The sequence below is a fragment of the Crocodylus siamensis genome, chromosome 2 (genome assembly GCF_052110815.1).
Source record: "Crocodylus siamensis isolate JL-2025a chromosome 2, ASM5211081v1, whole genome shotgun sequence".
NCBI lineage: Eukaryota > Metazoa > Chordata > Crocodylia > Crocodylidae > Crocodylus > Crocodylus siamensis.
In genome coordinates, this window is record NC_143396.1 from 230,850,723 (window position 1) to 230,876,477 (window position 25,755).

The window sequence follows — 25,755 nt, forward strand, 5'->3', positions numbered from 1 at the left end:
TGTGTAACGTTGCCAAAACTTTAACCGTTTTTCATGCTGGCTGTCTGCTTCCAAGTAGCGTTTTGGAAAAGTACAGCACAAATAGTTCAACTGCTCTTTGTGGTGCCCTGTGACCAGTGGGGTCCCTCAAGGCTCTGTCCTGGGACCCATCCTGTTCAACATCTTCATTAATGATGTGGACATTGGAGTCAGGAGTGGACTGGCCAAGTTCGCCGATGACACCAAACTTTGGGGCAAAGCATCCACGCCAGAAGATAGGCGGGTGATCCAGGCTGACCTGGACAAGCTCAGCAAATGGGCGGATGAGAACCTGATGGTGTTTAACACCGAAAAATGCAAGGTTCTCCACCTTGGGAGGAAAAACCTGCAGCACCCTTATAGGCTCGGCAGTGTTACGTTGGATAGCACTACAGAAGAAAGAGACTTGGGGGTCATCATTGACCACAAGATGAACATGAGCCTCCAATGCGATGCTGCGGCTACTAAAGCGACCAAAATGCTGGCTTGCATCCATAGATGCTTCTCGAGCAAATCCTGGGACGTCATTCTCCCCTTGTACTCGGCCTTGGTGGGGCCGCAGCTGGAGTACTGCGTCCAGTTTTGGGCTCCACAATTCAAAAAGGATGTGGAGAAGCTTGAGAGAGTCCAGAGGAGAGCCACGCGCATGATCAGAGGTCAGGAAAACAGATCTTACGATGACAGGCTGAGAGCCATGGGACTCTTTGGCCTGGAAGAGCGTAGGCTGAGGGGTGATCTGATGGCCACCTATAAGTTTATCAGGGGTGACCACCAGGATCTGGGGGAACATTTGTTCACCAGAGCGCCCCAAGGGATGACGAGGTCGAATGGTCACAAACTCCTGCAAGACCGTTTCAGGCTGGACATAAGGAAGAATGTCTTTATTGTCCGAGCCCCCAAGGTCTGGAACAGTCTGCCAGCGGAGGTGGTTCAAGCACCTACATTGAACACCTTCAAGAGTAAATTGGATGCTTATCTTGCTGGGATCCTCTCGATGATCTCCCGAGGTCCCTTCCAGCCCTAATGTCTATGAAATCTATGAAATCTTGAGAATGAGGCTAGGGAAAAAGACATTGTTTTGTTTAGGGCTAAATGGGTGTGTGTGTGTGTGTGTGCGTGTGTGTGTGTGTAATATAAAATATGTTTATGTATAAAAATATATTTTTTTTGCCCCTGCGCTCTGAAACAAGGACTCATAATGTTCAGGGAGTGACCGTTATGCCAGAAGTGGACCAGGCCAGGGCTGTAGCCAGACTTTTACAGTACTATCTCCTTTACAGGGGTGGGGTCAGACATTGTAACTTGCCAGAGGAAGCTGTCTGTCCTTTGTGCTCAATGATGTATAGAAGAAGCCATTTAATTTGAATTTGGGGTGTGGGGTGGGAGGGTAAAAACTGTACCATAGGCAGGGGGGGAGGAAGACTAGAAGAAAAAATCTGAGGCTGGTGGTACGGTGTGTAGGAAACTGTCTGAAAAGGGAGCTGAGAGGAGAAGGTGACGCTGGGGAGGCTGAAACTGGAGACTGGTGTGGAACATGGGGGTTGGGAGGGAAACAAGAAGCCTGGGAACTAGGACCACCTGGAGAAGGTGCCTGTAACTAGGAACCAGTGTGGGGAAAGGAGGATCTCGGGTTGCAAGGGTAAGGGGGAATAGATTGATTGAGGAGCCAAGAGAGGAATATTAAGGGCCTGTGTACATTATACATTTACATCAATGCAATCAGTCTTTATACCACCATGAGCAAGGGGCTGCTAAATTATATAAACTCCTATGCTAGTGTATGTGCTTTGACTCTGAAGTAAAGTTACCCTGGGAAAACTCTGTAGTAAAAACACACTGATGTAATGTAAACCAATGTAGATGTAGTTGTCATCTGCTTCCTGAGGTAACTGTTTGCTGTAGGCATATAGGCTCTGACATGCTCCCCAGTGAATATGGTACCTATTCCTGGATAGCTGTTCATCTGTCTGCTCAGGATCCCTGTGTACTTTACATCAGTGTACAAAACTGGTGCAAGTTACACTGGTGGAAAAATACTGTGTCTAGGATTGGACACCAGTCAGCTGAGGGGGAAAAGAAATTGGATGAGGAGCTGGCAGGGAAAGAGCTGTTTCTGGCTTGGTATGGATCCTGGGAACAAGGAGTTAGGGGTGAGAGGGAGAATTGGAAATTGCCTGTGGGCAAGGAGACTGGGATTGCATGAGGGATGGCAGCTGGGATTAGGCAGAGATGGAGAACAGAACTAGGAGAATGAACAAGGGTTTGAGAAGAGACGGGGGCAGGTATGGTGCAATAAGACAGAAGGGGTTGAGTTTGTAGGGGGGCTGGCAGAAGAGTCTTTGCCCACAAGAACACTGTCCTTGAATCTGAGATGGAATCCAAGATTAACGAGTTTCACCATTTATTTATGAAGCTCACTCGAAGTCTCTTATCTGTCTCTAATGCTGGTCCTCATTGAGGATGACAGCCTACTCTTGCTGTTGGTAACTTTTTTTTAGCTTAAGCTGCTGTGGTCTGGCTGATGAACGGCTTGAGTGTCAATATAATGCCTCTAATAGAACCTGTGTGGACTTTTTTAGTTCATTTTTTAAGAAAACCTGCAACACACAAGACACTATGTTAAAAGAACATTTTTAAAATTGCAAGTCAAGCATTCAGATGTGAGGAAATGTCCTTTAAAATAGTATGTGATCATCCGATTAAAGGTTATATCACAATACATACGCAGAATGGAAACAAGTTATATAGGCAGTCTTAACTGTGTGATGTGACTAAAATCTAAATGTTGAGTTTTTTAAATGCATTTTTGTGTAAAATATAATTTTATTGCACCAAGAAAAGTAAACTACTAAATTCAGCAAACAAATTTACTTGAAATAATCTGTTGTTAGGAATAAAAGACACAAAAGAGAAGTAGAATGAATGGCTGCCTTTGTTCATTAATTTCCTTTTGTGGAAGCAAGTCTTATAATAGCTATCAGATGAACTACTAAATGGCAGAGGACTGCTGATGCTGCATGCTGTCCTATTTCATTCCTCCTCTCTGTTCTGACAGAGTCAATCACATTCACGCAGCATGGTTTACATTAACAGAAAAGACTCTTATCAGCCATTATTGCTCACTGTTTAACAGCCTTATGGTGCTACACAATCCATGGGCGATCTACACCAATGCCTGCCCCTTATTTTATATGGTTTGAATCCCAGACATTATTTCTAGATAGTTGATTCCGCTTTGTGAATTGTACTTGAAGGGGGAAAAAGTGGAAGTTGTATAAAATATTAAGCCACAGCTTTTTAATATGGTTAGGAAGAAATTAGCCTGCTTTTGGAAAACTTAAAAAAGAACAACAACAAAAAAAGTCTGTCTTGCAAGTTAAGGTTTCTTGCCAATATCCAGATTAGAAACCTATAGTTAAAAATATGATCAATTTTCAAAACATTAAATGGGGTTGGGGTGAGGGAAAGGGAAGGAGAGCTCAAAAATTAAATGACATAATTCTCTGCAGAGACTTAATTTGCCATCCTAGGCATGGATTTATCAAAGCCTCATTTCTTTGCATTTCTTCATCCATCTGGTCACTGACTTGCGATTTTTAAAAATGGTTGAAAAAGGCAAATGCTAAAAAGAAGTGAATGAGCAAGCTGTCTACATATGTTTTGCTTGAAGGCGTACTTCCTTGAAAGCATAATGGTATCTTTTCTTTACTTATCTGCTAAATAAGTATGCTGTATGTTCTGGTGGCACACACTGTACATCTTTACTTCCTCTGTTTCTGCAGATTGAATTTTGTGCATGTCAAAGGTGATGACATTTTCAACTGCAAATGGCAATTTCGGCATGTGCAGTTTATTTTCGCTATCTTCTAAAGTGTTGAAAATAGGAGGGGAGGAACTCCGAATGTGAAGCTGTGGTTTTAAAAGTAATTTCCTTAATATGAATCACACCTGTGATGATTGTTAAAAAAAATAAAAAAACTATTCCAGTGAAGAGTCTAGAACATGGTTTAGCTTTCATCAGTTTAATTGTCATGTGAATAGGGAGTTAGAACGGATCTTGCCCTACAGCACACCTCTTTCTGGGGCTTGCTGGGCATCTTCTCAAAAAAGAATCAAAAATGTGGATTTGGTATACATTTTAGCAAATGCGGGTGTGTATAAATGAAGGTGTTCAATGTAGGTGCTTGAACCACCTCCGATGGCAGGCTGTTCCAGACCTTGGGGGCTCGGACAGTAAAGAAATTCTTCCTTATGTCCAGCCTGAAATGGTCTCACACTAGTTTATGACCGTTTGACCCTGTCATCCCTTGGGGTGCTCTGGTGAACAAACGTTCCCCCAGATACTGGTGGTCACCCCTGATAAACTTATAGGTGGCTATCAGATCACCCCTGAGCCTGCGCTTTTCCAGGCTAAAGAGCCCCATGGCTCTCAGCCTGTCATTGTAAGGTCTGTTTTCCTGATCTCTGATCATGCGCGTGGCTCTCCTCTGGACTCTCTCAAGCTTCTCCACATCCTTTTTGAATTGTGGAGCCCAAAACTGGACACAATACTCCAGCTGCAGCCTCACCAAGGCTGAGTACCAAGGGAGAATGATGTCCTGGGATTTGAGTACCAAGGGAGAATGATGTCCTGGGATTTGCTTGAGAAGCATCTATTGATACAAGCCAACGTTTTGGTTGCTTTAATAACCACAGCATCGCATTGCAGGCTCATGTTCATCTTGCGATCAATGATGACCCCCAAGTCTCTTTCTTACATAGCGCTAGCTAGCGTAGCACTGCCCAGCCTATAAGGATGCTGCAGGTTTTTCTTCCCAAGGTGGAGAACCTTGCATTTTTCGGTGTTAAACACCATCAGGTTCTCGTCTGCCCATTTGCTGAGCTTGTCCAGGTAAGCCTGGATCACCTGCCTGTCTTCTGGCATGGATACTTTGCCCCAAAGTTTGGTGTCATCAGCGAGCTTGGCCAGTCCACTCCTGACTCCAATGTCCACCTCATTAATGAAAATGTTGAACAATATGGGTCCAAGGACAGAGCCCTGGGGGACCCCACTGGTCACAGGACACCATGACGATTGACTTCCATCAATTACTACCCTCTGGGTCTGACCACGGAGCCGGTTTCCCAGCCAGCGGGCCTTGGTGGACCCAAGGCCACAATTGGCCAGTTTCGCCAAGAGGTGAACATGGGATACCAGATCAAAAGCTTTTTTGAAGTCAAGATATATGACATCAATCTCTTCTCCTTTGTCCAGGTGATAGGGTGGGTGGGCAGTGGTAGTGCTGGAAGGGGAGCTTGGGGGGGCTGCAGCCACCCCAAATTTTTTTGACCCCCCCCCCGCTTCATAGTCTTCTAGTGCCAGCACCACCACCTGCCCCAAGCACAGCCCCCATGCTCTGGAAAGAGCGCAGCACTGCCCCAGCCCCTGTCCCACTCCCTCCCTCACCTCACAGGGGTCTTGATCTGCATCCCCATGCCCCTTCCCTCCCCCATCCCCATTCACCACAACAGACTTACCAGCTGCACAGAGCTGTATCAGAAATTGGATTGGTATCAGCCAGTATGCCTCTTTAAAAATCAGTTACTGGTATTGGCCCCAAAATTCTCTATCTGTCCGCCTCTATGCACGACCTTACCAACACATTTTAATAAAAGCCTTGCAAAGGTGAAAATGTAGTCAGGGAAGATCAGCTACCCACTTCTGGAATGAGAAAAGCTTGCATTCTTAAATTGTGTGCACTTTCAAAACGGGCTTTCTTTTAGAAAAATCTTTCTCCTGTTGTGATGGAGGAGCCCTGAGACTATTTGGCCTGACATTGATCTTGCTGTGATTTAAGGAACTTGTGTAGAGTGGTCTAATGCAGCATTTCCCAACCTTTTTCGCTCCATGGCACACTTTCCTAAATAAAAAAAAGCACCATGGCACACCGGATGGCGGGGGGGTGCTGGATCGCAGCCAGCTGGACACCAACTGCGGGGAGGGTGCACAGCCAGCTGGATGGCATTTTGGGCTGGAGTCACGCCCCCTCCCTGGCTGGAGCTACACTCCCCGTCTGTCTGTCCGCAGCAGCAACAGGTAGCGGGGCGTGGCTCCAGCCCAAAATGCCACAGCACACCTGGATGTGCCTGACAATGCACTGTTTTGGGAGTTGTGCAATATTTTTTTGCTGTCATATTTAAAGAATTGATCCATTCAATTAAAAAAAAAATTAAAGCCCAGTTCCATCCTCTGTTTAATAAGCCTGATGAGATGTGACTGCTGTGTTGAATTTCATGCTTACATGTTTCCTTGTTGCTTTCACATATATCTTGGGTTCCTAGTCACAACCTCTAGACAGTTTCCTATTGGAAAGCAATGAAAAGTTTGCTACCTGCACCTGGCAGCTTGAAAGCGTAGTAATGGATGACTCAATAAATAACAATACATCTACTGAAATCAAAAAATTGGCAAATAGTTCCAACTACAATATGGCTGTGGATATTCCTACCTAAAGAGGCATTATTTCAAGAAAAATGAAGCAAATGATATGGGTATGCTGTTCACCCTTTTTAATCCCCCCCACCTCCTTCCTCTCTGCTTTTTACTTGTATGGCTTCAGGGTCAATGAGGGAAAGCTAACAGAGAGTGAAGATCTAAAAACTTTTTGCTTCTGTCAAGGTAGTTGTATGAAATGCTTGGATGACTGAATTCATAAGTAAGTAGTGTAAAAATCTTACACTGTGGAAGTGGAAAGATCTGAAGACAGAATATTAGAGTTTAGCTGTGAGCTTCCTACATACAGCCAGTGCTTAAACGTTGCTGAGTGGTAGAATTGCAGATTCTGTTCAGCTTTCCTCACAACAGTTCTTGTGATCTGACTTTCCCTTCCTCAGTTTTATTTTCTTCTTGGGGAGGAGTCTGGATTTTGTGGAGTGGAGAACTGTTTCAGTTCACGTCTGCTACAGGCACTCAAGCAGGATGAGTCATATAGACCAAACCCAATGCCACATCATAAATGAATTACTCTTTCTGTAAATTATGAATCACTCCTGAAGGATGTACTTTGTAAAGATGTTCAATACAGTTTGTCATACATACAGGTTGTCATGAGTGGACTGGGTTGGTACCAGGTTACCAGTTGTACTTAACTGTTTGTACGGACTTTTTAAAATAAAACATTGGAAAGCTTAAAGCAAAAGCTATGCCCCAAAGTAGTCTTTAGTTTAGCTACTCATTTTTCTCTATTATGACCCGCCTCATCCATAAAACTGTTGTCAGAACAGGTTGAAATCTTATGAATTTGATTTCTTAATTTGATGTGTCAGGGTTACTACCAAATACTGTGGTGCAGTCCATTTTTATTTAAAGTATTCCTTATCTGACAACCAGAAAAACTGAGAATAGGGTTAGCAGTTGAGTTTAGAAGTCAAACCTTTATCTCACTTTTACTGCCAGCTCATATTGTAAACAATCTTTAATAAAGTGCTATCACCTGATGTATTCCCTCTCCAGGCTATGACTTCTGTCAGGTCCTCCAGTGGTTTGGTGAACGAGTAGACCGCATTATCCTCCTCTTTGATGCCCATAAACTGGATATTTCTGATGAGTTTTCAGAGGCCATTAAGTCATTCCGAGGCCAGGATGACAAGATTCGGGTGGTGCTTAACAAAGCTGACCAAGTTGATACACAACAGTTGATGAGGGTCTATGGTGCACTCATGTGGTCCTTGGGAAAAGTGATTGACACTCCCGAGGTGTTGCGAGTCTACATCGGTTCATTTTGGGCCCAGCCTCTTCAAAACACTGAAAATCAGAGGCTCTTTGAAATAGAGGCCCAAGATCTCTTCCATGACATTCAGAGTCTTCCACAGAAGGCAGCTGTCCGAAAACTCAATGATCTCATCAAGAGGGCAAGACTTGCAAAGGTAAGATGCAAATAAAACCAGTTTTTTTTTAATAAGGATTCCCTTCTACTTGTTTCACTTTTTTTTTCTCTCTCTCTCCCCTCCCTCTTTCTCTTTCTCTCCAGAAACCTGGTGTTCTCTGGAAAGAAAAAGAAACTTAAGTCTACTATATACTCTTGTACAGGCTGTATTTTTGGTTGACTCTGCCTTTAGAAGTCACACTTCCTTCGGTAAGGAGTTTTAATGCTGCTTTCTGAAGATAACTAAACAGCTAGTAGCCAGAGAGACGATGAAGAAACCACAAGATGTCCCTTCATCAAAGTGACACTTTCAGTATCTTCATAACAGATGTCAGAGTTCAGACACAATATTTATCTGTGCATGTCCCCTCCCCTCTCACCTATATGCCCACTTACACACATTTTAAGGGCATATAACACTATTGGTTAATACTAGCACTATGGCTAACTGATATTGCTATTATTAAGCAACTTCCCCTAAAACTGCACATACTGCATATGTTGTAGTGTTTAAAAAGTAGCACAGCTGCTACAGCAAAATGGCTCCCATATCATTTTTCCACATTCCGGTCAAACAAAAAATCTGTTCATATTAAACCTGCTTTATCGTCAGTCCAAATCTCCTAGATAGAAGGTAATATGAGCTTAGTGTCCATGTCCAGAAGAAATTCCAGTGTCTGACACATCAGGGAGGAAGAGAGTTGTAAGAGACCTTTTTTTGGAGGCCAGGGTAGTCGTCTCTGTTTTCAGTTAGGGAAAATTGTATTTGCATGTGCAACCCGGGTAACTGGGCAGGTTACAAGAGCCACCCAATTTATGTATAACCTAGTTTGCCTGAGTAAATACTGAGATTTTGTGCATGTATACCAGGGGTGGGCAATCATTTCAGGTGGAGGGCAGCTTACCAAGTTTTGGCAAGCCATCAAGGACCTCATGACAGGTAGCCAGGGCAGATAAATATTAATTTTCTAAATTTTTTAGGGGCCCCACGGGCTGGATAGAATGGCCTGGTGGGCCACATTTTGCCCACCTCTGATGTATACAGATGTATTTCAGAACTTTGTGGCTGTGATCAGTGCTGCCTGTTGAACATGCATGTGTAAATGTTGGTAAACTTTTAATTAAACCAGCATCTGCTTATTTGTAAAGTTTGTTTATGAATTTTAAAAGCCTTCTGATAATTACTTACACTAGTCTTCATGAGTAAGCTGCTTAACGCCCATTTAATACCTGTCTTCTGCTGTACACCTTTCATACCTCGACACAAACTGAATTGATTGGGTGTGAATTGATGGGTCTCTAATGGTTTCTTTAAATAGTTCCATCATAAACTGCTTTCATTATATAACATGGCAAGGCCAGTCAGAGTAATAGCAAAAAAATGCATCTGAATTCTATTCTTTTGCATAACTCTGGGGACCTAGTTATGCAATCATAGAGTCATAGAATCAATGAGTTGGAAGGGACCTAGACAGATCATCGAGTCTGACCCCCTGCCATGGACAGGAAGGAGCATTGGGGGTGGGAGGGGTAATAAGACCCCAGCCAGGTGCCTATCCAGCCTCCTCTTGAAGATTTCCAGGGAAGGTGAGAGCACCACCTCTCTGGGAAGCCTATTCCAGGCTCTGGCCACCCTTACAGTGAAGTAGTTCTTCCTAATATCTAACCTAAACCTGTCCTCCCTCAGCTTGTGGCCATTATTCATAGTGACTCCAAGGGGGGCCCTGGTGACCAGACTTTCCCCAAGTCCCTGCTGCTGGCCCCTGATACGGTTGTAGGCAGCCACAAGATCCCACCCCCCCCAGTTTCCTCTTGCAGAGACTGAAAAGATTAAGGTCCCTCAGCCTCTTTTCATAGGGCTGGCCATGGAGGCCCCCAACCATACAAGTGGCCCTCCTCTGGACCCTCTTCAGGTTCTCCATGTCCCTCTTGAAGTGCAGCGCCCAGAACTGGACACAGTACTCCAGCTGCGGCCTGACCAGCGTCGCATAGAGGGGGAGCAAGACCTCTCTGGACCTGTTAGTGATGCCCCTGTTGACTCTACCTATTGCCTCGTCGCATTGGCGACCCATATTCATCCTGGAGTCAGTCCTGACTCCAAGATCCCTCTCTACCCCTGTGATGCCAAGAGGGTCAGCCCCTAACCTATAACCATAATGCTGGTTCCTTCTCCCCAGGTGCAGCACTCTGCACTTGTCTTTGTTGGACCGCATCCTTTTCAGATCCGCCCACTTCTCTAACCTATCCAGGTCTGCCTGGATGTGGTCCCTGCCTGCCGGTGTATTCACTTTACCCCACAGCTTGGTGTCATCAGTGAACTTGAACAGGGTGCTCTCCACACCCTCATCCAGGTCACTAATGAAGATGTTGAACAGCACTGGCCCAAGGACCAAGTCCTGGTGGACTCTGCTGCCCACACCCTTCCAAGTTGACATCGACCCATCCACCGCCACCCTCTGGGTGCACCCCTGGAGCCAGTTTGCCACCCATGTGACCGTGCATTCGTCAGTGCCTCAGTCCCTCAGCTTGCCCACCACAATTGTGTAGGACACTGTGTTGAAGGCCTTCTGGAAGTCCAAGAAGATGACATCGACTTCCTCCTTCACATCTAAACTTTTTGTTATCTGGTCATAGAAAAAGACCAGGTTAGTCGGGCAGGATCGGCCTGGCACAAAGCCGTGTTGGTTACCCCTCAACATCACTTCCCCTGCAGGGCTCTCACAAATGTGGCCCTTGATAATTTTTTCAAAGACCTTCCCCAGGATAGAAGTGAGGCTGACTGGCCTGTAGTTGCCAGGCTCTTCCTTCCTACCCTTCTTGAAAACAGGGACCACATTGGCCCTTTTCCAGTCCTCAGGGACTTGGCCTGAGCACCAGGAGTCCTCAAACAGCTATGCCAAAGGCTCCGCAATGACACCAGCCAATTCCCTCAGCACCCATGGATGAAGGTCATCCGGGCCCACCGACTTGGATACATCTAAGCCCTCCAGGTAATCCTTAATTAGGTCTGAGCTAACAGTCGGGGGACTTGCATCCTTCCTGGGCCTCTATGCTATCACCCGAGAGCTCTCCATTGTCAGCAGACAGGAACACAGAGGCAAAGAACTTGTTGAAGAGTTCTGCCTTCTCTCGCACCTCCGTCACCAACTGCCCTGCCCTGCCTCGCTCCGCAGGGGTCCAGTGTTACCCCAAGACTTCTTCTTGCTACCTATATACTTGAAAAAGGACTTTTTGTTATCCTTAATCCCAGAAGCTAATCTAAGCTCCAGTGCTGCTTTAGCCTCCCTTACCAAATCCCTACAAGCTTGGGTCAGAGAGGTGTACTCCTCCTTTGTCCCTGCCCCCTGCTTCCACCGCCAGTATGCTTTTTTCTTTGCCCTCAGGCCAGCCTGGATATCCGTGCTCAGCCCTGAAGGTTTCTTGGACCTTTTTCCCGCCTTCCTGTGCAGTGGAATAATCAGTATTGGGCACCTATTAGGCAGGCCAGCCTGGCCTACTTACCTAGTTGCCTCTACCTGCTTGGACTGTCAGACTAGTAGCCCTATCCCAGCTAATGAACCAGTTGGCCACTGGGGAGAACAGCCTACCCATTTAGTTCCACCTATAGCAGCAGGTCGGGCAACAGTTCTGAATGTCTGTTTTGGTATGGCTCTGATCCTGTACTCCTGAGTCTTCTCTGTTCCTGGACTCTGACATTTTGGATATTCACCTTGGATCTGGTAACTTGGCCACTGACTCTTTATTCACCCTGATTCGGGTTCTAACACCTGATATATGCTGGCTCTATGTCTGACTTGGCTCTGGCTTCTGGTATACCCAGACTTTGTCTCTATTTCCCAGTTGGTTCTGACTTTGGCACTGGCTTCTAATTCTGGAATCTTGATTTGTGCTCTATCCCTGATTTTCTCTTTGGATCTGGTAACTTGGTTGATTCCCATGACCTCCTGACTCAGCTTGGGGTTTGGCGCCTATCCTTCCTCTCTGGCCTCCTATCATTCCCCTGCATTCCCCAGCAGGAATATACATTTTGTCTAAGTCACCAGGAAAGAAAGATAAAGCAGTTCAGATCTGCCTAGCATGTGCCCCAGGAGATGACATAGATGATTGCACAGCAAAGATGCCTTAACTTAGACAAGGCATTTCAGTGAGATTTACTGGGATGCTTTGGCCTGACAGTCAGTCCTTCAAGCCAACTGTACAGTGAGGATATACTGTACATGTACCCCTAGCATCTTCCAACTGAGCTAGCATCCATGACTTCAAAAAAGCCTTCGATCTGGTATCCATGATCACCTCTTGGCGAAACTGGCCAATTGTGGCCTTGGGTCCACCACGGTCCGTTGGCTGGGAAATTGGCTTCATGGTCAGACCCAGAGGGTAGTAATTGATGGAAATCACTCATTATATGGTGTCCTGTGACCAGTGGGGTCCCCCAAGGCTCTGACCCATATTGTTCAACATCTTCATTAATGAGGTGGACATTGGAGTCAGGAGCAGACTGGCCAAGTTCACCAATAACACCAAACTTTGGGGCAAAGCATCCATGCCAGAAGACAGGCAGGTGATCCAGGTTGACCTGGACAAGCTCAGCAAATGGGCAGATGAGAACCTGATGATGTTTAACACCGAAAAATGCAAGGTTCTCCACCTTGGGAAGAAAAACCTGCAGCATCCTTATAGGCTCGGCAGTGCTACGCTGGCTAGCGCTACGGAAGAAAGAGACTTGGGGGTTATCATTGACCACAAGATGAACATGAGCCTGCATTGTGATGCTGCAGCTACTAAAGCAACCAAAACGCTGGCTTGCATCCATAGATGCTTCTCAAGCAAATCCCAGGATGTCCTTCTCCCCCTGTACTCAGCCTTGGTGAGGCTGCAGCTGGAGTATTGTGTCCAGTTCTGGGCTCCACAGTTCAAAAAGGATATGGAGAAGCTTGAGAGAGTCCAGAGAAGAGCCACGCACATAATCAGAGGTCAGGAAAACAGACCTTACGACGACAGGCTGAGAGCCATGGGGCTCTTTAGCCTGGAAAAGTGCAGGCTCAGGGGTGATCTGATGGCCACCTATAAGTTTATCAGGGTGACCACCAGGGTCTGGGGGAACATTTGTTCACCAGAGTGCCCCAAGGGATAACGAGGTTGAACAGTCATAAACTAGTGTGAGACCGTTTCAGGCTGGACATAAGGAAGAATTTCTTTACTGTACAAGCCCCCAAGGTCTGGAACAGCCTGCCATCGGAGGTGGTTCAAGCACCTACTCTGAACACCTTCAAGAGCAAATTGGATGCTTATCTTGCTGGGATCCTATGACCCCATCTAACTTCCTGCCCTTTGGGCGGGGGGCTGGACTCGATGATCTTCCAAGGTCCCTTCCAGCCCTAATGTCTATGAAATCTGTGAACCCCTTTGGGCAACATGCTACATGCAGCTTGAAAAATACCTTTCATCGTAGAAGTAGTTGTGTCTTGGTAAGGCAGCAGTCTGGAGCCAGTGGACCAGAGAAATGTAATATAGTAGTGTCTCCTGCAACTGTGGAATTGGGCTAGCATGTGCAGCTCTGTAGTGAATTTACTATTGAAAATGGTCTGTATTTAGGGGTTAAACCATGTAAAGTTATGAAACACCGTCATGAACACTGGTTCTAATTTAGTATCCCTTAATAAAAACTTTCTACCATCTTGTCTCTTCTCTTTTGCTGTGACAAGAACCAGGCATCACCTTGACTGTTTTTCTTTCCTTTTAATGGATGCAACAGGGTAACAATTATATATGGGAGTTCAACAGCTAATGAAATCGGCCAGTGTAATTCCTTGCCAGAAAGGTAATTACAGCAAAAGCAGTGTTATCCAGCACTGTATCAACCACAAAGCTCCACCAGTCGGCATCCAAGGGACATGGCAAAAGCAAAACCGGAAATCCCATTTCCAGTTTTGCTGCCATAAGCCGAGTTCTTCTTTTTCCTCACTTCGGTCCATGGCCCAGGGCAAAGCAGCCTGCACGGGCCTCCCGCCCCGTCCCCCAGCATACCAATGCCAGGGAGTGCACCAGATGGTGCATATTTGATTAACTGGCATCCCCCATTTCCAGGAGATGGCAGATAACAAAGCTTTTGCTGTAATAGTCAGTGGGCACATCTATATCAGATGCTAGACTAATTCTACTACGCATTACCGCAGCAGGCAAAAACCATGCTAATGTGCAGTAGAATTAGTCTACTGTGCATTAGTGTTACAAAAAAAAAATGCATTGGTGCTACTGTACAGTAGCTCTGATTATGGTGCATTAAGTTGGTACCTGTTATTAGAGTTATTAAACTTAATGAGTTGTAATTACAGAGCATTAGTGAACATGTAGACACTTCTAATTCCAGGGACCTATTTTGGGTATGTTCCGTTTATGGAAAGTGCACCAGCACTATGTGGTAGGTCACAAATTGATTAAAACACACACCCACACAGTACAGGCTGAAGGAAAATAGTTAATCTCAGAACCTGACTTGAACTGACAGATTCCTGTGCTGGCTACCAAAGACCTTTTGGAGCACATGGGAGCAGCACAGAACATCCTGTTCTGGTCTCATCCTCTCGCCTTTTGGCATGCGTAGGCCAAGAATGTCAGCAGCCGTGAGGACACTGGCAGCATGAGTTCTACATCACCCCACACCTCTCTTCCCCGAAGTGTTAGAAGCTGGGGTATGACCAGTCAAGGAAGGTTATCAGGTACGTGGGCAGAGTTCATGGGACAGGTTCCCAGGGAACTGGGAGGCTGAAGATCAAGTCAGGGGAAATAGTAGTCAATGCCGAGGTCAGGGTGAGCCAGGCATTCAAACTAGAACCAGTGCCAAGTCAGGGTGAGCCAGAGGTGAGTTGAGATAAGCCAAGGTTCAGAGCTGGAGTCAGAATCAGAAGCCAGAACCAAGCCAGGGTGATCTGAGTCGGGGCCAGAGATCCGAGTAGTAAAGCAGGGAAAGCCAGGAACAAGTACCTAAGTCTTTGTCTGGACAGAGTATTGTAGCCTGGGTCTGAATTTTAAGGGCTGGAATGAGTGCAGCCTTAGGATGGCCTCTAGTGGGAGCAATCACTGCAGTTCTCCTAATTGCCTCACTAGAACCAGCTGGGCTCAGGGCACTGATCTGGGTTTGCCTGGTTGCTTCCTCTACAGCCTCAGGGGATGAATTGCCTTGATTCTCTGATTGGGACTAGCTGGGCACAGGGCTCTGATCTGACCTTATTGCAACATGCAGCTTTCCTTTGTTAGAGGTTCAACAGTAAAGCAAAAGAAGTTAAAAGTTCTCCCCTTCCTTCCCCTCCCAAAAACAGGAAATAATTCAAATCAAATTAACCTAGTCAGGTGAAATTCATAGATGCTAGGATCGGAAGGGACCTCAACAGATCATAGAATCTGACCCCCTGCCCAGGTAGGAAAGAGTGCTGGGGTGAGATGACCCTAGCCAGATGCCTATCCAGCCTTCTCTTAAAGACCCCCAAGGTAGGGGAGAGCACCACCTCCTTTGGAAGCCCATTCCAAATTTTTGCCACCGTTACTGTGAAGAAGTTTTTCCCGATATCTAGCCTAAATCCACTCTCTGTCAATTTGTGACCATAGTTCCTCAAAAGGAAAATTGTAGCTATATTTTTTATTCCAGCAACACAAAAATGCAGATTATAGTGTTTTGAGGTTTGCCTACATAGTGTGAATAAACCACAGTAATTATCCTAGTATATATGGACATTCTTATTCCAGTATGAGAGGAACTTTTCCACTTGAGTGTTGTTTGGCAAGGGATTCCAGCGTGGTTGACTCTTACACTGGAATAAGAAGCTGTCTCTGAGGCTTATACTAATTGAATTATATTGCTTTTTTAAAACTGTACCATATAATTATAATAGTAAAACAATCCTGGGTGATCTAACCCTAATTGAAATCTTTCTGAGGTGTGGAAAATAGGGAGACTGAGCACATTAATGTTGCCTACTGTGTCTCAGCAAAGAAATATGCCATTTTGGCATCATGTCCTGATGTTTATTTCTTAAAATCTTAGGATTTTTTTTTTCTGATCTCATCTGAACCACTTCCAAAGTAGCTAGATAACATCTTATTTAACACAAATTCTCTTTAAACTGTATTCAGATGTGGGTGAAAGTAAATGAAGAAAATATGGAAAGTATAGTCAAGCTTCTCAAAGTAGAATTTTTAAACATGAAACTAGTTTTTTCATGGAATGCACTAAGTTGACAACCATGAAGAACGGAAGTCAACTGCTTATCCCTAAGACAGGCAATAATCTAATCCTGTTTATGTAAAATTTAAGGTAGAATAGCTGTTACATGATTTCTTAGGCAAACCTTCAGTCATCTTTGAACAAAATTGCTGTGATGTTTGTTGGTTCCATGTCTCCCTCGCTTCTTTGCCTGTCTTCTTGAAGGTTGGAGCAGACCCAAAAATAAAACAGAAACATGTCAACCGGTTGTCAAATTCTGGGCTTTATCTTTTCTTTGGAGCATCAGCTCAAAGTCATGTGAGGTTTAGGTCATAGTTATAAAGTACTCTGAAGATGGAAAGTTCATATCTCTACAAACACATGATTATTTGCAGCAGTTTAACTGGTAGGACTAATGGCTAGAGCATAGTGACTTGTGCCTTTTGAACTTTCGTGTCTATATTTTCTTTTTCCTAGAAGCCTTACTATATGTTTGAAATCCATTTAATCTGTTGGGAATCTTAAAAACAGGTAGGATTCTAAACATGGCTTTCCCAAATTATCCTTTCATATCTTTCAGCAACACTTGAACTCTTATACAGAAGGCTGCTTTTGAATTTTCCCCTCCATTCCTGCCTCTATTAAGAATCTAAAAACAAGTGTGTTAAAAACCAAGAATGGTTTCACTCTACAGCTTGAGCATGGTCTTTCCAGGGTCAGAATCTAAGGCTGCAAGCGGACAATGATTTTGTGCCACCGTAAAAGTATTTATGGTTATACAAAGCCAAGTAAATGGATGTCATAGCTCTTCGTTGCTCCACGTTTAAATTTTGTGGTGGCAATGAACATAGTAATAATTTATGTCTCCTTTTTGTGGCTGATATCTATATAACTCTCCACCCCCCACCCCCCCGCAAGAATTCCCCCAACTTCATGGGCCCAGTCCTGTGGGAAAAGGGCCCGGGCTGCTTCACCCTGGCACAGGGTCCGTGATCAGGGGTGGGGAAACCTTCTACTTGCAAACATACTCCCCTATGTCAGGGCAGGGGTGAATTCCCTTGCAGGGCATTCCCCTGGTGAGTCAAGGGAGAAAAGTGTGGGGCTGTGGCCTATCATGCTACTGCACTCCTGGTCTGGGCACATTGTGCAAGTGCAGAGCAGGGGACCCCTGTGGGGATTCCCTCAGTGCACCCATTCTTCAAATGTTGGGGGGAACCCTTTCAGAAAATTTCCTCCACTTCCAAATGCACATCCCAAGTCAGGACACAACACCTAGGGCCCTTTTCCCACAGAATTGGGCCTCATAAACCCTGAGAGGGCAGGCAACCCAAAGTTCCAGGGACATCCATAGATGTCAGTAAAACAGATCAGCTGTGCCATGACATATCGCAGCGCAACTAGTCACATTCTGAAGAGGGCATCTGTTTCTAGATTTGTGAGCTGTGTATAGATCAGTACAGTGTAGGGCTGAAGAAATGCCTTTCATTTTATGGTGAAATGCCCCCTGCTTTTCTCCTTTGCCTTTTCAGGAGCAGTTGACACGTTGTTATTAAAGTATGATGAGTGCTCTTGTCATCTTCTAGTGGCTGCATAAATATAGAAACAGCTTAGTCTCTCTTTTGCAAGTGACACACATTCCTATTTATTCACTCACTCCACTCTGATAACCCTATCATTTACCATGCCTAGATTATTTAAAGGACATTTTCCCTCCTCTTCCCAAATTGCTATTAGTAGCAAGGCAGAGGGAGCTTATTTTAGTAAAAACTAAAAATGGGGCGCAGGAGGCACAAAGATTGCCCACACCAAGCAATGTTTAAGGATCAGTAACTCTCTCCATTCCCCATTCACTCTCACTTTTGGCACTGATAGACCAAGCACAGTGTTCTTCCTTTTTATTACAGTGAACTCTGATTCAGTTCGTCTTCAAGGTGCAAACCTATCCTGGTTTCTCTGTGGAGTAAGTCACCACTGTTCCAGTTTCTGGGCAATCCCCTCTCTTCTGCCTCCCAATTATTGTGATAATAATATGCATTATTAATTATATCCTGATAATTGTGCACTACCAGATAATTTGCTATTATTTCCATTTCCGTTAGAGGAACAAATCAACCAGAGCTCACTGTAATTGCACCTGATTTTTCAACCATATTTTTATGAAGATTTTTAAGGGCATATGTAGTTTTAATTAAGCTCTCAGGAGTGAGCAAACAAACATTCATTGTCTAATATATGTTTCTTCAAAATCAGAAATATAAGATGCGTAAAATTCGCTAGCAATAGAGTAGCTTCTCAGCCCAGTAATTTGATTCTCAACCAGGGTACCATGAGATCTTTTAAAGGGTGCCACAGACCGCCACACAATGTTAGCGCTGTTCGGTACGCAGACATGATTCACAAGATAAAACCTAGTGGTTTTAAATAAGAATACATAATATTAAAACCATTCTGAGCTGTTGGGGCCTTTGAGTTCTTTGCCACACACAAGTTGCTCTGTTATTTTTCTGCACTCAAAAATGAGTGAAAACAAAGAACTGGTATTTTCTGCGGAGTGCCATGAGTCTAACAAGAGGTGCCCTGAGTCCAAAAAGGTTGAGAACCACTGATCTGTTTTTATGGAATTGTTCAACAAATAATGGTTGACGCATTTTATTTTAAAGATGATGTGTTTGTACACAGCTAATGTTTTTTTTTCTTTTTAATGAAAAAAATCATCTAGACTCTGTAGCTAATGTCAGAACTCATTAATTTCTTCTAGGTCCATGCTTATATCATCAGCCACCTTAAAAAGGAAATGCCATCTGTTTTTGGAAAAGAGAACAAGAAGAAGGAGCTGATCAGTAGACTACCTGAGATCTATGTAGAACTGCAACGAGAGTACCAAATTTCACAAGGGGATTTCCCAGAGGTCAAGAAAATGCAGGTATAGTACTAACATAGAGCTGTGCCCTAATTATCAATTGGCACCCTCCTGCAAATGGTTAAAAAAAAATGACACAATCTTCCATAAAGCTCACTTGAGGGTAGGTTCTGCTGACAGTGGCAAAAGGTTGGCAGAGGTCAGTCGTGATTGCTGAGGGCTGTCTTGCTATAAATTTAAGATTTACAGTCATAACAATATAACAAAAATGATGGATTGCTACCTCAAAGTACCTTTTGCTGATAATGTGTTATAGATTAAAAACATATATCACTGTATGGAATCAGAGTTGCCATTCATTTAGCCCAAGGCTATCCAGCTTCTAAGCTCCTGGGGGCTACATGCTGTGATAGGGAGTCATCTTAGGGCCAGGTCTCAACACTGGCCCACCCACCTGTCTAGGGGCAGTTTACTCTGTCTCGCCTGCCACAACTAGATGAATAAGTAACTGGTGTAAAATATGGGAGGGCGCCCATTTTATGCTGCAGTGCCAAGAGCATTATACATGGCTGACCTTTCCTATACTCTGCCCCATGCCTCACAGATGGCATCATAAGATGGTAACAGCTCTGGCCTGTGGCCAGGCCAAACTGCTCCTTGGTATGCCTCTAGCATTCTGCTTGGTACACTACCCTTCACAGGGCCTCAGACACACTGCCCCTCCCTGGGCCACTCAACCTGCCCTATTTCATACAGCCCCTTCAGGTCCCCCTTGGGCCCTAACTCTACATAGCCCTTCAGGATTTTTTACTCCCACTCTGGCCAGTCCACATGCAGCCCGTCAGGCCACCCTCACACAGACCCTACTCTATGTGATCACCAGCCTTATGCCTTACACAGGGCTGAACTCTGCCACTAGCCCCTCTCTGGTCCACTCTTAGGTTCAATCCTTATGGGGGTTGGTCTGTGTGCTGCCCTTCGGGCCACTTCTGCAGCCCTACTCAACATCCCCCAGGTCCAGCCCTTCAGGTGGCCCCTGCAACCCTCCTCTATAACCCTTATGCACAGTTCTTCAGGCCATCACCACGCACCCTACTCTGTGTGGGCCACCACACGTTTCTGCCTCTCACTAGGGCCACTCTCTCTGCCCCTTCTCTGGAGCCTCCAAGGTCTTACACTCCATGGGGCTTAGGTGTCTACAGATATGACCTGTCACTAACCCATGCCTGTCCCTACCACAGGTAACCCACCAAGATGTGGGGGCTGAGGCTCCCCAGTGAAAGACTCTTACTTGTCTTTCACTGGGGAGGTAATTGGCCTGGTATTTCCTGGGAACTACCCCACCATGGGCAGACCCACCAGACCATTCTCCCCAGCAGGGTGTAGCTTTTGGTCATGCCCCGGGACTAAGAGCCTCCTGGCATCCCCATAGCTTTTGCCCTTACCTTCAAGGGTGTTCCATGAACAGTAGCTCAGCCAGGCAATGTTTTTTTTCCAGCTGGTTGTAGCCCAAAGGGAGGTAATCCCTACATGGATCAAAGGGGGCAAGAGGGCGCAAAGGCCTCCATTACTCACCAAAAGCATCTGGAAACGTCTCCAAGCTAAAAAGGAGGCGTACACCCATTAGAAGGGAAGGGCCATCACCAGATAGGACTATACCTCGGTTGCTCGGGGCTGTAGGGGGGTGGTCAGGAAGGCCAAGGCAGAGATGGAACTGGGACTAGCTACCTGGATCAAGGACAACAAGAAGTCCTTTTTTAAATACATGGGTACCGGGTAATGTGGGGTCTCTGCAGGACATGCTAGGAAATCTGGTCGTCACACCAGACAGCAAAGCTAACCTATTTAACAATTTCTTTGCCTCCATTTTTTTGAGTAGGGACCTGGTCATCCCCCCAACTGGAACCCCGGTAGGCCCCATGGGAGGCACACCCAGGCCTAGGGTCAGCAAGGACCTAGTCGGGGAACTTATGGAGGGACTGGATGTATTTAAATCAGCAGGTCCTGACAATCTCCACCCCAGAGTGCTGAGGGAACTAGCAGAGGTTATTGCGGGACCTCTGGCACAGCTTTACAAGCACTCATGGTGCTCTGGCAATGTGCTGGAGGACTGGAAAAGGACCAGTGTGGTTCCCATTTTCAAAAAAGGGAGGAAGGAGGACCCAGGAAACTATAGGCCCATTAGTCTTACCTGGGAAAGCTTTTTGAGAAAATTATCCTGGCGCATGTCCACAAGGGACCAGCAGGGGAGACTATGCTTAGGGGCAACCAACATGGGATCATTAGAGGCAGGTCCTGTCAAACCAACCTGGTGGCCTTCTATGACCAGGTCACCAAATCCGTGGATGCAGGTGTCATGGTGGATATAGTCTTTCTGGACTTTAGGAAGGCCTTTGATATGGTCTGTCACCTCATTCTCATTAAAAAAAAAACTAGGAGACTGTGGTGTTAATGCCTGCACAGTCAAATGGGTCGCCAACTGGCTGGAGGGCCGCACCCAGAGAGTGGTGGTGGACAGGTCTTATTCATCCTGGAGGGATGTGGGCAGTGGGGTTCCTCAGGGCTCAGTCCTCGGGCCCGCACTGTTCAACATCTTCATCAGCGACTTGGACAAAGGGGTAAAATGCACCCTGTTCAAATTTGCAGATGACACTTAGATGTGGGGAGAAGTGGGCACACTAGAAGGAAGGCATAGGCTGCAGTCGGATCTGGACAGGCTACGGGGGTGGGCAGAAGAGAACAGGATGGGTTTCAACACTGACAGGTGCAGGGTACTGCACCTGGAGGGGAAGAACCAGCAGCATACCTACAGGCTGGGGAACTCCCTTCTCATCAGTGCAGAGGCAGAGAAGGATCTTGGAGTCATTATTGAGGCCACTATGAACATGGGCTGACAGTGTGGGGACATAGTCAGGAAGGCCAACCGTACCTTGTCATGCATCCACAGATGCATCTCAAGCAGATCCAAGGAGGTGATCCTCCCCCTCTATGCGACACTGGCCAGACCGCAGTTGGAGTACTGCGTCCAGTTCTGGGTACCGCACTTCAGGAGGGATGTGGACAGCATGGAGAGGGTCCAGAGGAGGGCCACTTGCATGATCAGGGGGCAGCAGGGCAGGTGCTACGAGGAGAGGCTATGGGACCTGAACCTGTTCAGCCTCCACAAGAGAAGACTGAGGGGGGATCTAGTGGCCTGTTACAAACTAGTCAGAGGGGACCAGCAGGCACTGGGGGAGTCCCTGTTCCCCTGAGCGCTACCAGGAGTGACTAGAAATAACGGTCACAAGCTGGCAGAGGGTAAATTCAGGCTAGACATCAGGAGGTGCTACTTCACAGTCAAGGCGGCTAGGATCTGGAACCAACTTCCAAGAGAAGTGGTGCTGGCTCCCACCCTGGGGGTCTTTAAGAGGAGGTTAGATGAACACCTGGCCGTGGTCATTTGACCCCAGTACTCTTTCCTGCCACGGCAGGGGGGTCAGACATGATCTGCTCAGGTCCCTTCTTACCCTACCAACTATGAAACTGCTGCCTCAGTCCTGAGGGCCTGGGTTTAAAATGGAGGCCGCTCAGCCCCCTCCTCCTATCTCAGTGCTGTCCTGCGGTCATGTGACTGGCTCATTATGCTAGCTCACACCTGCCAGCTGCCCTGTTGCCTGCTCTGCCCCTTAAAGTGGCAGGCACCAAAGGTGCTCTCCCATGCACACCATAGGTGTTTTTCTGTCTTCCCTCAACTGCAACCCAAGCAATTCCTTCCTTCCTTCCCCGCCCCCAGCTGCAACATGCACCTGCACAGTTCCTTCCCAGCTGCATGATCTCTCTCTACCCCCACTGCAGCAAGCACATACTAAGTTTCCTGAATTGGAAGAAATTGGTTGGTTTCTGTTTATGGTCGTAAGCTGTTGAAGCACCATTGTGGCAACATGAACTTTTCAGAATAATTTTCTTTCCCATTATTTACATTTTTTAAATTTTTTATTAATTCACCACTCGTGCATTGAGCAGATATTTTCATCCATAATGAGGGCCCAGCCTGTATTTTGAGTACATACAGGTCATTCAGAAATCATCAAATTGTACGAGTGGTAAGGTGAGAAGAACAAAAGGCTTAGTTCAGGAGCTGAACAGTGGAGAGGTTGTTAATGATGAAGAAGTTTTAAAAGGGATTTATATGATGAAAACATTTTAAATATAGTCTCCCTGTATGTTAACTGGTCACTGATGGTGGAGTTAAGGACCAAGTAAAGAAAAAAGTAAAACCTTTGAGCTGGGTTTGTAATTGTAATAAACTTCTCAACAGAACTTGTGAAAAAAATGATATAATTCTCTGTTGTGCATATTTGCTGCCACCTGCTGTTATGTGAGAAATCCTATTGCAACATACTAACAGAAGGAATATTTCTGCTGGAGTAGCTGCATCATTTTAACAAATGACATAAGCTAAGCTAGCAAATGCCGTTATTTCTTGGCATACCTGCATCTACCCTAAAGGGTTTTGCTGACATGCCCATCTTGGTGAAGGGGGTGTTTTACAACCCACCTGTTGTGGGTGTACCAGCATCACTTTGTCATGCAGACCAGGCCTAAGTTGCCTCAGTTGTTAGCAAGAACATTGGTTACTAGCATTTTGCTATAGTAAGATAAGTACTGTTTTAAAATCCATCTTTTTAGTACGTTCAGCCAACTGGAGGTCCAAATATCTTTAAATACGTCCCATTAAAATAGGTGTCCCTCAGGAGCTAGGAGACTGTGCAGATGCATGAATTAACTCTAGATATTATTAATATTAGTACTGACTAGCAAATAGTATAAATCATTATATTATTTTAAGGAAACCAGGTAAATAGCTGAAGATGCAGTAAACAGGAGGGGCTCTTAAGTGGGGCTGAGCGGCCTCCATTTTAAACCTAGGCCCTCAGGACTGAGGCAGCAGTTGCTACAACCAGCTGGAAAAAACACTGCCTGGCTGAGCTACTGTTCATGGAACATCCTTGGAGGTAAGGGCAGAAGCTATGGGGATGCCAGGAGGCTCCTGGTTCTGGGGCATGACCAAAAGCTACACCCAGCTGGGGAGGATGGTCTGGTGGGTCTGCCCATGGTGGGGCAGTTTCCAGAAATACCAGTCTAGTTGCCTCCCCAGTGAAAGACAAGTAAGAGGTGCCTTAAAGCCCCAGCCTCCACATCCTGGTGGGTTACCTGTGGTAGGGATAGGCACAGGGTAGTGATGTGGACTGGTAAGGACAGTTCACATCTGTGGACAGATAAGCCCCATGGAGTGTAAGACCCCGGAGGCTCTTTTTGTTGGAACTGCTTTCAATAAGATTTCTAAAGACAGAGGCCCTCATCTGAAGCAGGTACCACAACAAAGGTAGAGTAAGGAAAGTTTTTGTCAAGAAACTTTTGACATGTTTTGTTTATGTATGCGTGTACTTCATTGGCAGGAACAACTGGAGGTTTGTGATTTCACCAAATTTCATTCTCTGAAACCAAAGCTGATTGAAGCGGTGGATAACATGTTGGCAAATAAAATTGCCTCTCTGATGAATCTAATCTCTCAGGAAGAAAACAGCATGCCTACACAGATGGTGCATGGTGGAGCATTTGATGGCACCATGGCGGGACCCTTTGACCATGGGTATGGGGAAGGTGCCAAGGAAGGAGCTGGTGAAGAAGAGTGGATTGTTGCCAAAGATAAACCTGCGTATGATGAGATCTTCTATACCCTGTCACCAGTCAATGGAAAAATCTCAGGGGTTAGTGCGAAGAAGGAAATGGTGACTTCCAAATTACCAAACAGTGTCCTGGGGAAAATCTGGAAACTTTCAGACTGTGATAATGATGGGATGTTGGATAATGAGGAGTTTGCATTGGCGAAGCATCTCATCAAGATTAAACTAGATGGGTATGAACTACCCAACAACTTGCCTCCGCACCTGGTGCCACCATCACACAGGAAACCTTTGCAGGTGTCAGAGTGAAAAATACAGGGAGCGGTGTTGATTAATCGAGGGAAATGCCTATCCAAATGAAAACAACCCAAATCTTTTCCAGTTGTGTAGAACCACCAAGGCTCAAAATTTAGCTTTAGAGGCCATCCTTAAATCACAACCACATTCCATGCAAGTTACTGTAATTAGCAGCATAGTAAAAGGGTTACCTGTATAATACCTCTGGCTGACCATAGTAATGTTTATCACAAGTGCCTTTTGTAGTGGCTTCCATACTTACATACTTGAGCTGAAAAAGCTTTCTTTGAGAATCAGTACCTGCATAACTTACTTTTGTCTACACCCCAAAAAAGCAGAAAAGGCCATACATAAAATCATCAAACTTCTGCCATATAACTAAGGAAGAAGTAGTAAAAAAAAATAGTTTGACTACATGTCCTGTTTCTGGTTCTAATGTTAATCCATGGGAGGGAAATGTGTCAAGGAAATAACTTTTTATTTTAAAAAAAAAAAAAAGTGAGAAGTTTTAGTCATTATTTTTAAAATTTACCAGTGATTATTTTTAAAAATCTGTAAAATATTAAAACAGCTGTTTAAAATCTGCTTCAACTCTCTGTTGTTAGACTGAACAGATGTCTTGCTTTGCGTTGTTTATACAGCACACTATCTCTAGTGTCCATTAGTTAAAGAGGGTTAGATCCACACTGAGTATGGGATTTCTGGGTCTTTTCTGTTTAGCTGGTTTGTACAATACAAGTTACATTCTCCAAGGGAATCAGTGATATGAAATTCCTCAGGTTTTCAGGTGTGTAGGCTTGGCTGTCAGAA

The 25,755-nt window shown here is 45.4% G+C and overlaps 1 protein-coding gene across 1 annotated transcript in view; it reads left to right on the plus strand.

The window, feature by feature from the left end:
• The window catches only part of EHD4 (EH domain containing 4), a 47,358-nt gene extending 21,832 nt beyond the window's left edge, over positions 1-25,526 (plus strand). The window contains exons 4-6 of the mRNA XM_090033358.1: positions 7,511-7,923; positions 18,881-19,045; positions 24,421-25,526. Of these exons, the coding sequence (XP_089889484.1) occupies positions 7,511-7,923; positions 18,881-19,045; positions 24,421-24,957 (1,115 nt within the window). The 3' untranslated portion in view covers positions 24,958-25,526. The remainder of the gene's footprint in view (positions 1-7,510; positions 7,924-18,880; positions 19,046-24,420) is intronic.
• The last annotated feature ends 229 nt before the right edge of the window (positions 25,527-25,755 follow it).